This window comes from Balaenoptera acutorostrata, chromosome X, assembly GCF_949987535.1.
Source record: "Balaenoptera acutorostrata chromosome X, mBalAcu1.1, whole genome shotgun sequence".
NCBI classification, from domain to species: Eukaryota; Metazoa; Chordata; class Mammalia; order Artiodactyla; family Balaenopteridae; genus Balaenoptera; species Balaenoptera acutorostrata.
This window is the reverse complement of record NC_080085.1, coordinates 113,843,623-113,856,738: the sequence shown is the minus strand read 5'-3', so window position 1 is coordinate 113,856,738 and position 13,116 is coordinate 113,843,623. Positions and strand designations below refer to the sequence as shown.

At 46.4% G+C, this 13,116-nt stretch overlaps 1 protein-coding gene across 7 annotated transcripts in view; it reads right to left on the bottom strand.

The window, feature by feature from the left end:
- Nucleotides 1-13,116, bottom strand: part of ARHGAP36 (Rho GTPase activating protein 36) — a 172,255-nt gene that overhangs the window by 21,523 nt on the left and 137,616 nt on the right. Inside the window, exons 1-3 of one of the 7 annotated variants that reach the window (XM_057538174.1) lie at nucleotides 9,051-9,137; nucleotides 1,498-1,587; nucleotides 595-671 (exon numbers count right to left, since the gene is read on the bottom strand). The exons of 3 other annotated variants lie outside the window; for them this stretch is intronic. Coding sequence is in view for 1 of the 4 variants with exons in the window: in XM_057538171.1 (XP_057394154.1) it covers nucleotides 9,051-9,108 (58 nt within the window). In the remaining 3 variants the exon portion in view is untranslated. Of the gene's footprint in view, nucleotides 1-594; nucleotides 672-1,497; nucleotides 1,588-2,654; nucleotides 2,683-2,905; nucleotides 2,986-9,050; nucleotides 9,138-13,116 lie in introns of those variants that run through there. 3 more of the 7 variants (XM_057538175.1, XM_007182413.1, XM_057538171.1) reach the window with 3 other exon arrangements.

The window sequence follows — 13,116 nt, the reverse complement described above, 5'->3', positions numbered from 1 at the left end:
GGTCGTGCTGTAGTGTGTATGTGTATGCAGTGTGTGTATGTGTGTGTGCCCGTTGAAGCTTGTGTGTATATATTTGTTTGGTGTGTGTTTACCCTTAGCTGTGCTGTGTCAATGTGGGTTTACGGGCGGTGGTTGTTGTGGTGTGTAGTGTGTGTGTTTGTGAGCAAGGTGTCTTTATATGTGAGCTTACTTAAGGCGTGTGTGTTCAAAGGTTTGTGTGTGTGAGGGTGCAATGTCTGTGTGTGTTTGAGTGTGATGTATTCATGTGTGTGGTGGGGACGCACGCAGCCAATGTACGTGCTAGGATGGAGGGCTGAAGACCGTGTGTGTCTTGGAGGGGGGTCGCGGCGTGAGTTTACCGGTGTGGTGTGTGAGAGAGCACGGGGTTGTCTAAAGAATCCAAGTGGCTGTGTGCTTGGTGGCTTTTTTTTTTAATTGGGGGTGGAGGGGGGCTTTGCACCAGGACTGGGACGAGGAAGGAGATAGGGGCCCGCGACCTGGGCACAGTCTCCCCTCGGCCTGATCTGCCGGCTCTGGGTCCGCCGACCCCCCGCTGTGCGCACCAGGCCCGCTGGGGGCTGGGTGTGAGCTTACCTGACTGCTTAGAGGAAAGAAGAGGAGGGCGTCGCACGTGATTGGCCAGGTAGGGCGCCTAAGGCGCGGTTCAGGGGCTGGTGGGAATAAACTGGAAAGATTCTTGGTCACTGATTCCCCCCCCCCCTCCCAGGAGATCCCAGTTCGTGCCCAGCAAAGCCCAACTATTAGCTCAAGGCTTGGCTGTTTCACACCTCTTTGGCTTTGTGTGGGCACATACACTTGCCTGGAATCCCTTTCCCCCTGGGCCTCGTGAAAAACTCCTACTTATTTTTTTAAGACCTAACTCAGGAGTCACAAAACTTTCTCTGCTTTTCTGTACCCCTCCCTCCCAGTTGAGGGCTCCCTCCTTTGAGCCATCATAGTTACACTCTTCATACTTCTCATGACACGATCATGCATAACTGCGATTATTTGTCTCTCCTTTTAAACTCTGGGCTCCTGTAGAGAATGCCTGGTATATAGTAAGAATAATAATAGTGATCATGATAATGTTACCATTTATTAAGCATTTATTGTATACCAGACATTGTGCTAGTGCTGTTACATGCATTATCTCCTTGAGTCTTCACAATGACCTAATGAGGTAATTAGAGCTATGACTTAATATTTTGCACATCACAAATCGAACTCAGAGGAGTTAAGTAACTTCTCCAGGGTCACACAGCCAGTGGGAGGCAGAGCTGGTATTTGAATCCAGGTTTGCCAAGCTCCCTAAACCTTTCTTCTGTTCCAGGCAGCCTCACCAAGAGTCCCTCATTTCTGCTAGGCATTGAAGTCTCTATCAAACAGTATCACTTCCCAACAAAGCTTTCTTTGGAGTTTACTGACAGCGCCAAGAGTGCTCAGCATAATTACTTTTCTTTGTCTCTCAGACAGCTGATACCTTCTCCACCTAATTACCTGCTTTGTTGACACCTCAAAATCTTTAATTACTCTAGGCTCATAAGCACCTCACCACCTCCAGTTCTGGGAGCTCTCCTTAGGCTGGTGCTGAAAGAAAGAGCAGAGAATGAGCATTTTCTAGCCATAGGGTCAGGGGAATTGGGTATGGATGGGGATGGGGGTGAGGGGTCAGGATGGAGTAAGGGAATGATTTCACAGCTCCCCTGGGACCTATTTTTACGGCATTACCACCAGAAGTTGGTATGTAGTAAATTTCAAGCAGACCAGTCATCTCCATATGAAACTGCATATAGAAAAACAAGCAGAGCCCCCTCAAAAGATTCCTGAATGGGTCCCATTTTGTATTATTCATGTTTGGCGGGGAGAACTGTGCTTACCTAATGGGTTCATGCTGCTCTAATGCCTTCCAAGCAGCCTCATCTGAGAATTTCAAATTAAAACAATACATCGCATTTTGGGGGAACACATTTACTGGGGGGGGTTGGCTCCGTCACAGCTAAAGGGCCGCTGGAAGAACGGGCTTCCAGCTCAGCCCCCAGGGAACCAGCCTAGACTGCCGCAAAGAGGTCAGGGAGTGGATAGAGAAGGACAATTCAACAGTGGTGAGTCACTTCGCCACTTTTCAGGGGGGAAAGCGGAAAGCGAGGAGCACGATTTAAATTGCTACTGTTATTATTGTGCCCTTTCAACTGGCACAAATGAGCCTGGTGTGTGGACGAGAAGCAGCTGTAACATCCATAAAGCTTCACCCCCAGCTGGGCCTGGGTCAGCACCTCATCCTGGGTGGGCAGGAAAAGCATTGCCTAAACTACTACATAGCCAGAAAGTCTTTTTTTTTAAAGTGCAGGGTGGGGGGGGGGTGGTTGCTAGAGAGGCTAGTGTAAGTCACACAGGGCACAGAGTAGCTGAAGCCCCTTGGTAAATCTGTACAAGAAGTTCACGCAAACTTTGGTGTCTCCCAGCATCTGGTCTCAGGCACTTGGCTTTCTTGCTGCTTTGGGGGCCAGTCTGACACCTCCTCACTCTCCTCTGAATATACCAACTCCACTTCCGCTTCCTCACAGTCGATCCTGTGAGGCCTCTGCCTCCCACCCCTACACACATACGATCAACCACTGGACCACCTATCTAAATTCTTTTGTGTTAAGTCCCACCTGAATTCATGAAGACTGTCTGGTTCACTCCAGTCCAGTACTCTGACCTGTGAAATGGGGAACAAACTTCAACTTTGAAGAAGCTAAAAGCTCCAAGATGCTTTAATAACCCCCATTACAGGCAAGGAACCAAAATGTGAATTTTATTGAAGAGGAAGACCTTGGTTTTCACAAGAAAAATGTGAGTAAAACCCTTTAAAGATGAGGACCTTCAGACAGCTTTGAGCTTGTATCCCAGCTCCATCACTTACTTGCTCTGTGATCTTGGGAAAGTTACTTCATCTCTCAGAAACTCAGTTTTCTCATCTGTAGATTGGAGCTGTTAACACCTGCCTTAGACATGTTCAGATGACAAGGAGGTAAAATATGGAAAGTGTCAGCCAAATGTCTAACATGTCTAATAAATGTTCAAGAAAAGGCTAATTCCCTCTCTTGCTTTTACTCACGCCCTGCCCATATAGCCCAGAGGGTCTCAACCAGGGTGTTCAGGTACTGAAGCCGACTGACTAAGCCAATTTTCCTCATTACTGTTGTGTCTGACACTCTTGAAATAGCCCCTCTTCTTTTAGGGTGATGTTTTTATCAGCCCTAATGCAGCCCGGAAGAACTGGGCCCTAAGTCCAATTCTCACTCTGCAGTTTCTCCTGGCAGTGTTAATGAAACCAACGTTTCAGACGTAATACTCCATACAGGAAAGTTTCAAACTACCTGCTCGGCATCTAGACTTCCTCCCACCCCAGCTATGGACTGAGCTCCCCAACCCTCACTTCACACCCAGTCCAGACCCTGTCTCTTAAATGTGTGCCATTGTACCCAAGAGAAAGACAGCATAAATATTCCTTGGCTAAACTGCCCCCACGACTTCTGTTTTGTTTTTTTGTTTTTGTTTTTGTTTTCTACCTCTAACCTAGAAATTAGGAGGGGCTCCCAAGGCCACCCTTTTTCTAGCAGCCACCAAGGTTGGGGGGTAGATGAGGGGAGCGATGATGCTTCTCTGAGATATATTTTTGCAGCACCTAAAATACTGTTCCATTTAGTTGTTAGTTATCTGTTCGCAGTTAAAGGAAAATAAAATCTACCCTTTGGTAAAGTAAGAGAAGACCCCGATCTGTGCCCTTTCCTCCCTGATGCTATTGCCTCCCTCTAGAGACAAAAACAAGTCACTACAAGCTGAAGCTGCATTTGGGCAGAGAGTGGTGGGTGAAGGTTAAGAAGTTGAGGGTAGGGGGTGGATATAATCTCAGGGAGGGATAAAGAGGCTACAGAGTAGAGAAGTATTGAGAGTCATGGCAGAAAAAGCTCTGAGAGGCCGGGCTTCAGGCGCTCCCAGTCTCTGGAGGATGTCTTCAATTCCTCCCTCTCCTTCACCTCTCTTATTCGTCCTGCATGCTACTCCTCACTGATCCTGGACTCCACCATGCAAGATAATCTATTAGTGAGTCCCTCTGAGGATTTAGGAATTTAAAATCTTCTCTAGTTCCTACCCCTGTCGGCTTCTGAGGAGGTCCTGCAGCCCCTGCTTAGTGGAGGAAAGTGGGAGGGGTAACAATTAAGGGTCAGCCAAACTATACAGAGAATTGTTGGAACAGGGGTTCAAGATAGGCCCCAGGCATTTAATAAGCATCCCTGAGTGCAGGGACCTACCAGTTGCTGGGTAGCAGGTGCCTATCCCAAGGAAGCCGCGTGGTTTCTCAAGAAGTGTATCTGAGACGTGACAGTAGCTGCCAAGGCTCATCAAACATGCCATCTACCTACTTCTGCTGATACATGTGAGAACAAATGATACTGCCAGAAGGAAACAGAAATCGTTTCCTAGTGACTCAGAGCCCCAGCAATAAGGACACAGGTGGTGTTTGCATTGCATCTTTCAATTGAAATGTTCACCTTTTCATAGAAAGGAATCTATAAGTAGTCAAGCAGATCAAAGACCAGAATTTGAACTCTGGGCAAGGGAACATCATCAACATTGTACTGACCACCTAGTAAATGTCTGCTCTATATCAGCATAGCGCTAGAAGCTTTGCATGTGTTATTTCTTTTAATCTCACTCAAGCTTTGAAATCGGACCAAAAGGGGTTGTAATCCTTGCTCAGCTACTGTGTGGCCGTGGGCAAGTTACTGAACCTCTCTGAGTTTTTGTCTTTTCAATGAAGATAATACTTACCTCAAAGAGTTGTTATGAAAGTTAAATGAGATCATTTGTGTAAGATGACTGGTACACAGTAAATATTTGAAGAAGGACTAAAACACATCTTTTGATACATGAACCATAGAAGGCACTTAATATAATGATATCTCCAATAACAATAATATAACTATTATTAAATAGTTATTAAAAATCATAACGATTATTATTTATAACCTGGAAATGTAGGTATTATTATATTATTTTAAAAGAGGCTAAGAAACTTGCTTATTGCACAACTATAAAAGCAGGTTCAAACCAGTTCTACCTTTTCCCACCCAGTGTTAGAGGACATTTCATGATCATTGGGAGGATCACATTTGGCTGACCTGATCTGGTCATTACACTTAAACTAAAATTTGAAGAAAAAAATCCCTTAGATTAAACTATGTATAGTGGGATTTTAGATCATTGTAATTATTGTATGGACAATTTGTATACTATAGGCCTTCAGTTAGCCTTTTAAACACCTCTTTAAATTATAAGAGTAATTTAAGAACAAACTTAATAGAGATTTTGGGAAACAGAGAAAAAAATAACTATAATCCCACCAACCTAAAAGGATCTCTTAGTTTACCTTGTGGCTGAATTTTCTTCCAGTCTTTTAAAAATGCATATTTGACACATAAATCATACCATTTTCCATGTTGCTACATATTCTTCATGAACAGCATTTTTATGGATGTAGACTTAGTCTAACAAGTGGATAAGTCATATAGTTTATTTAACCATTCCACTACAGTTGGACATTTAGGTTGTCTTGGCTGATAAGTGTGAAAAAGGGAATGAAACTGCTTTTCCTGTTGCCATCGTCACCCTCAGGGACCTGGTATCCTGCTCTATCAATGCCCAATATGCTTTCTGTCATTTGATATTTAAGCTTGATGAATGTCAGCTCTACTGCTGGAGCCTGAGGTACACTTGCAAGAGTATTATTTTCTACCAGTTTTCATCACACAGATTCTGCATTCTATCCTTATGGTTGGTAAAGCATGGCCTAACCTAGGAACCTAAGCTCTATAGAGTGTCACATTTTTTTCCTATGGAGAAATACCTTTTGAAGTGGAAACAAATGATTTTCAAAGGAACTTTGGGAAGTCCTGCCATTAGTGGATGAGGGTGCTAGTCTGATGCTATGACCAGGGAAGTGGGGTGTCTCATTGGCAAACTCGCCCCAGCTTTGGGAACTAATCCTGTGCGGCTCAACCAGGCCTGGCCTCAGCGAATCGATTGGGTCCCATCCCCAAGAAAAGATCAAATTTGTATGTAAAGTGGGCCCTAGGGTCCCTTCAGCTTTAGAGTTTTGGCTGCTTTACAGAAGTCCAATTGTCTGAGGCTAAATCCAATGCCAGGAGTGAACTGGGGAGAGAATTTCAAGTGGGTCAGTCGTGCTGTCCCTTGCCCTGGGAAAGAAGACCTTTCTGGGTCCCCCTTCTTCCCAGATCTCAATGATGCCTCTCCCAAATGTCTTCATATGGTCATCGATTGCCCACTGCAACCCTCAAAAGATTGTTCTGACGTACCAACAATCTCCTTAGCAAGAGGTGGGTGGGTGGGTGACGGGACATTTAGAATACTTCCCCCACTCTTCCCAATCATCGGCCAGCTACTCCCTCCCTCTGACTCCTGAGGATTTCTGGAAGGCATTTGAAGGGAGGCACCAAGGGCAATTGTAGCCCTACGGAATATCAATAGTTATGCACAAAGTTACCTTTCATATTGCACAGCATTTCTTGGTGGGGCGGGGGGAGGGTTGCAGTGAATGAGCTCTTACCTGGTCAAAAACTGTACCCAAAGACTAATTACTTATTTCAAAGTGATGTTGTGTGACTTAAGTGAGATCATACATGTAAAGGACTGAGACTAGGGCCCAGCATCTGGGAACTACTTCACATATACTAGCTGCTCTGTAGAAGTAATAGAGCTGGGGGAGGCAGTGGTGTACCACTGGCATATGCAGGGGGGACAGGTCTCGTCAGACTGGAAATGCAGTAGCAAATACAAGGTCTTGCACTTGGATTCAAACAACAAAATACAGAATGGAGACTCTGAAAAGAACGTGAGTTTACTTTTTAAAAAGTGAGTCATTTCAGGTGAAGAAAGTACTCCCAATATAAATTAGTTATTTGTGTGTGAACTACGCGGCATGTACAAAGGATTTGTGTGTAGTGCATGCGTGTGTGATGTGGTTATGTTGCATTGTGTGTGAAAAGTATGTGGTGCATGTGAAGTATGTGTTTGTGCGTTGGTGACTTTGTATGTGGGCATGTGCGGGTGTGGGAATGTGTACGTATGTGTGTATTTGTGGCTATGTGTCTGTGTACCATGAGTGTGAACGTGGGCTTCCAAAAGAGGGAAAGTCAGCCATCCAGGACTATATTTACAGGGACACAGCTGGAAATCCTCTTTTGGCCAGGTCACTGGGCATTCACAACTTGGAGCATGCTCAAAGAAGAGCAGCTAGATGCAGGTAGGGGCCTTGTAGCCATGTCACATGTTAAACAGATGAAGGAACTGGGGAGGTTTGGCCTGGATAAAAACAGGGGTGAGTGGGGGTGGGGGAATGGAGAGGGCTGGCACTGTTCTCTTGGAAGGATCGTGAAGGTCAGTGCCAGAGCCAGAAAAAGAGAGATTTGGGTTCAGTTTAAGGAAAAGCCTCCTAATTCTAATAGAAATGACTGTTTTTAGACGGGGATGGGCTTCCTTGTGTGATACTGACCCCTTCCCAATGGGGTTATTCATAAAGGAGACTTCATATCCTTGATCTCATTGGAGTCACACAACAGCCTTGCAGGCCAGGCAGGGATGGAATGGTTCACCCTACCCCCTTTACCAGGGCAGGGTGTTTACAAGGGTAGGGTGTTTGAGCTGTAAGGCCTTAAAAGGCATCTTAGAAAACACCCTTAATTTTGTTCGATTCACCGGGATCACATAAACTTGAAAAAATATACAGAACGAAACAACTCTCTGTGTATGCAGATCTTTTGCTTTCTCAGAGAACTTGCGGCCTGCCAGAGACAGCTCTTGAACTTGCTAAGCATGCTGCAGTCCCTTAGTAGTAGGTCAGACTCCTGGGATGGTTCTCAGGGTGCTGGGGCCGGCAAGGACTAAACATGGGTTTCTGCAAAATTAAGTTGCTGAGGCCCCTCCTCCCCAGCCTGTGAGGGGGCAGAGGAAAGAGGAGACAACCCCAGGTTTGGTCTATGGCTGGCGACCAATGACGCACTCTCACCAATATAGATTTTGGAGGTGGAGACTATGGAAAAACAGGTGGCAGTGGGGGCAGGTGGCAGCCTCGAGGGGGTGGGGCCTACCAAGGGGGAGTGAAGGACAGTGTGGGTGGGGGTCCTGGGAAATCTCAAACAGAAAAGATAAGTGTCCTGAAACTTTAAGGAGGAAAAATAAATAATCAGTTTCCAAAACGTACTTTATAGAAGCACTTCCAAGAAGGGGGTGAAATGCCACCCACGTATCACAGTGGTGCTGTGATCTTTCGCACACCTATGTCCTCAACTCCGCAAGGATAGGGAAAACAGCATTGATAACAAAGTACCCAAGGGAAGACCCGGACTAAAGACCCCAGGCCTCTGCCATTGGGAGCTTTGGGGCAGTGGGCAATTGGCAGGGCCTCAGCAGAGCCAGATTTGCTGCCAACTCCTTGTATGACCTTGGGCAGGCCTTTGCCATCTCTGGCCTTCAGTGTCACCATCTCTTAAATAAAGGGGTTGAATTCGATGACTCTGAGGGACCCATGTCGATATTCGGTAGCTGAGATTGGGACAAGGTGGGACAAGCTTCAAGGCAAAAGGATCCCCCCACCTCCATCTTCAGGGTTCGCGGGCCCTAGCTGCCCGGCCAGGGACGTTCATCCTTGGGCCTTTAGGGCCCTTGGGTTTCAGGACTGTGCTCCTACGCGTCTGGCCCCGACTCTCTAGCTGTCCCCGAGGACGGCTGAGCCAGCGACTCCGCCCCCGCGCTCGACCCGCATCCCGCCGAGCCATTAGCGCGATTGCTCGCTGTTCCCGGCAAAGCCGGTGATTTATGCGGGGCCTCGACGGGGCAGTCCTTGAGCCAGGAACAATTAGCTAAAAGCCAGCGGGAAGGGAGGCGAAGGGACGGCGAGCCAAGCCCCGGGGCGCCTGGCCGGGGCTGCAGCCGCCTGCAGCCCCAGCGAAGGACCCCAGCCCCCCGACTCGGTGGGCCCCACTCACCACGGCGGGGGCGGGGCTCGAAGGCCGAGGCGAAAAGGCAGTCCAGCATCCACGCCATGGCCAGCGCTCGGCGCCGCAGCCTCGCAGCCGGCTTCCGCGCCGGCCCCCGCGCCAGCTACCCTAAGTAGCCCCCGGTGACCACGCCCTGAGCCGCACCCTGCACCCAGCTAAGAGTGTTTCGGTCACCGGACACCTCGGGCATGTCACGAAGGGGGCAGGGCCTCAGGGGAGCCCCCCCTCCCGCCGGAGGAGAGGCCGCTGGTCCCGCAGCCCCTTTCCCCCACGCGGAGGGAGGCCGAGGTACAGCTCCTGCCCCGGGAAGCCCTGACTCTGAGGGCGGGACCGTGCCCCTAGCCCGGGGAGCCCAGAGTCTGAGGGGAGACGCCATCTCTGCCCTGGTGAGCCCCGAATCTGAGAGGGAAGGGAGGCCCCTGCCCCCAGGGGCCCTAATCTGGCACGTAAAAAGCAAGCCTGTCCCCTAGAAGCTGGTATTTGAGGGCGAGATAGTGCACCTGCCCCTGGGAGCCTCAGATCTGAGGGTGAGATTGTATTCCAGCCCTGAAACTCTCACGTTTAGCGGACACATCATCTCAGCCTTCGGGAGGCCCCATCTAGGCGGGAAGTGGTGTCTGCCTTAGGAGCCCTGAACCGGAAGGGGAGGCACTGCCTCAGCCCTTGGGGACCCCCTGTCTTAGGGGAGGCACCACCTCAGCTGTGAGGAGCTCCAGATCTGATTTGTTATGTCACAGCTCTGTTCTCGAGGATCAAAAATGTGAGTAGGAGAAAAGAGTTTTGCTCCCCAAGGGGCCCCAAAGTTGAAAGTAATTTTAATGTTCCTGCCCTGCCCTGTTCCTGGATCCCTCGGGGAAGAGGGAGATGCTTTCCTGCCTGGGAACTTTTGTTTTGAGGGGGTTGATCCCTAACTGAGACAAAAGAACACGGTGTCAAATGTGTATAAATATGGGGTGCACCCCAGTTGCCACTGACTTACGGATTCCACCGCCTATGCTTTTTGCTCAGGGCACTGGCATAGGAGGGGCACCAACCTTTATTTTTAGAAAGAATTTGATATTTGATATTTCAATGTGGGGGGTGGTACTGTGTTGGATTTCGTTGCACTTCTTTTATGGCTTTGTATTTTTAAATTTTAAATACATATGGGGGCACATATCATTATAGGTTCAGTGTTTGGGGGATCTGGTGGTAGTAAACAGCCACCAGAGATGGACCATATTGAGCAAGAAGGGCTTCTAATCGAAATTTCCTTTTCTATTCAAGTTCAGGCTCCCAAATTAATTTCTCCCCCAGTTCCCCACTGGCAGTCGTACAAACATGACTCTGTGCCTTGTTTTTCTCTGCTGGGAAAATGGGACTCTGTCGATCAAAACGCTAGAGGAGGTAGAAAGTAATATGAAAAATCCTCTTCCAACAGCTCGATTGCAGGCTTGAGGAGTGGAAGCTGCAATCACAAGTCCTTTGGGGAGAGCAGTTATTACATTTGCTTTGCTAACCACTGATATTAGCATTAATGCAGCAAAAGAGGTGCGTAAAATGAAAAAAATCGCCTGTACTTCACCATGCAATTCTTAGCAAAGCAGAGCTGTAGTCAGAGTTTAAAGGGCTTCCATTCATTTTCCTTCCTTTCTGGGAAACATGGTACTTCTCTGCCTTTACACCAATTTCTAAATCATTTCCAATTTTCTCTGTTTTCTAAAAGCAATCAGAGTCAACAAACATTCACCAGACCTGCTCTTTTACCAATTTCTGCTGTACAAATACCCAGTCAGCCAAGCCAAACAAGTCTGACATCTAGAAATGTCCAGTCTCAGGCTCTGGATATTGAAATCTCGGCCTTACCTCTTCCCACGAGCATGTACACCACCAGCTTTTGTAATGGTCTCAATGGGTTTCTTTTTTTTCCAGCTGAATGAGACTTTTTTGGGGGGCTCCCTCATGACATAAAGGCTGCCTGCCCAGCCCAATCCAATGGCCCTCAGTAACTGAAGTTTCTCTGATTCCAAAATAGCTCTACCTAAAGTATAAGCTCATGACCACTATCCCTCTTGGTCACTTTTTTTTCTGCAGGAGGTGTGATGTAGTAAAGGAACAAAGCTAAGGATGCTCACAGACCTAGATTGGAAGCCCAACTGTGCTACATACTAACTATGTAATCTTAGGAAGATTATTTAACCTCTCTGAGGCTTAGTTTTCCTCATCTGTAAAATGGGGATATTAACAGTTGTGAACAAGCTCCTGGCAAACCAAAGCCTACTCATTTGGAAAAAAGAAAAGGGGAAATATAGAGTTCAGAATTCTCAAAAAATTTTATTTAGCAGTCAAGTTAGCAGTTCTCCCCAAATCCTTTTTCTTTGACCTACCTCCTCTGCCACTTAATTACTTAGTGTTGTTTCCTTTGAAAATATTTACCCTTAACTAAATGTCACATAATAGGGGAATGCATTTATCCATCAATCCATCCATTCATTCAACAAATATTTATTAAATGTCCTCTGTGTGCAAGATATTGAGCTATGTATATAATGTTGATTCACTCAATGAATTATTTTTAAATGTATAATTTGGAAGCCTATATGATAATCTGAAAAAAACATTTATGGTTATTTTAAGTGAAAAATAATCAAAATGCAAAATATATGCACACTATTATATAAACAGTGCAAATAAATAATAAGCTTATACATAGAAAAAAAGTGTTAACATGAAACACACCAGAATCTTAGTAGTGATTGTTTAAGCAATGCAATTATGGGCAATTTTAAACTGTTTTATTATTTCCATATTTTAGTATTTTCCAACTTTTCTATAGATCTTTTTCTGGAGTTAGAAAATACTACTTATAGGAAAAAAACTATAACCTTGTCCACAGAATAAAGGATGAGGTTAGGTAAGGGAAAGACTGGGGCCTTTATGCTGGGATTGTGCTCTTGGTACAGGACACTGGGCCTGGCTTTGGTGACCCAGAAAAAGCTAAAAGTTGGTCTGTGAGTAAAATGCAGAACTCTCGTCCTGTGCAGGGCCACATAACCCGTTATGGTATCTCCTTTCCAAGAATGCAGAGGTCCTTAGCACCCCAAATGAGCAACCAAGAACCTGCTAGCCTGGACCTGCAACCCCTCACACCAAGGTGTACAAGGGGCACATTGGGTATATATGCCCTCACCCTAATAGTTTAAGGCTTAGAGCTTTACAGCTTGCTGCCTCTTAAGGGTGTCTCATTGCAATTCCAGTTAAAAGCCAAGCACGCTGCTCCTAACTTAGGTCATTGTTTGCCATGAAGTCTTTAGCAGGAAGAAAACATATTCTAGCTAAGAAGAAGGCACGATGATGAAGTCAAGCTGGGGGCTTGCTGACTTTGAGAAGAAAGGTTTCAAACCTTCTATCTTTCTTCCTGAAGCTCAAAAGTAGTTGGCACCCACGCAAACAGTTGCTATTTAAATGGGATTCCAAGCATCAAAAGCCTGTAAACTTTGTCATGGACCAGGATTTTCCAAAGTATGGTCCTTTGGACCAGCTGCATCAGAATCACTTGGGATGTGCTGTAATGATGCAAATCCCCTGCTCCCACTCCAGACTCATTGAACAAGAATCTCTGGGCATGGGGACCAGAAAACAGCATTTTTAACAAGCTCCCCATGGGGGCTCTTATACCCAATAAAGTTAGAGAAACTCTAATATAGAGGAAAGAAGTCTTTCCCTGAAAACCCTCCACCACTGTCTCTTCCCATTGCCCTCCAGCTACAAGGAACACTGGGGCAGCCCTATGGAGAACTTGATCCCTTTAACCCCACTCTGCTTCCTTTGGGTGTATGGGTAAATATGTAGCATGAGAAATTGAGCAAACCTCAAAACTTGACTCCTGATAGGGTCTAGTGGCATTCAAAATGAGCATACACCATAAAGGTCATTCATTTGGATTTTCTGAGAATCCTTGTGTATGTCTATGTAGCATTTTTCAGTCAGGTTATCTCACTTGGATTCCCTACTTGGGGTCCTTACATCAGGCAAGAGGCAGCGGAAGCACCGTGGAAAGAGTATGGCATTTAAA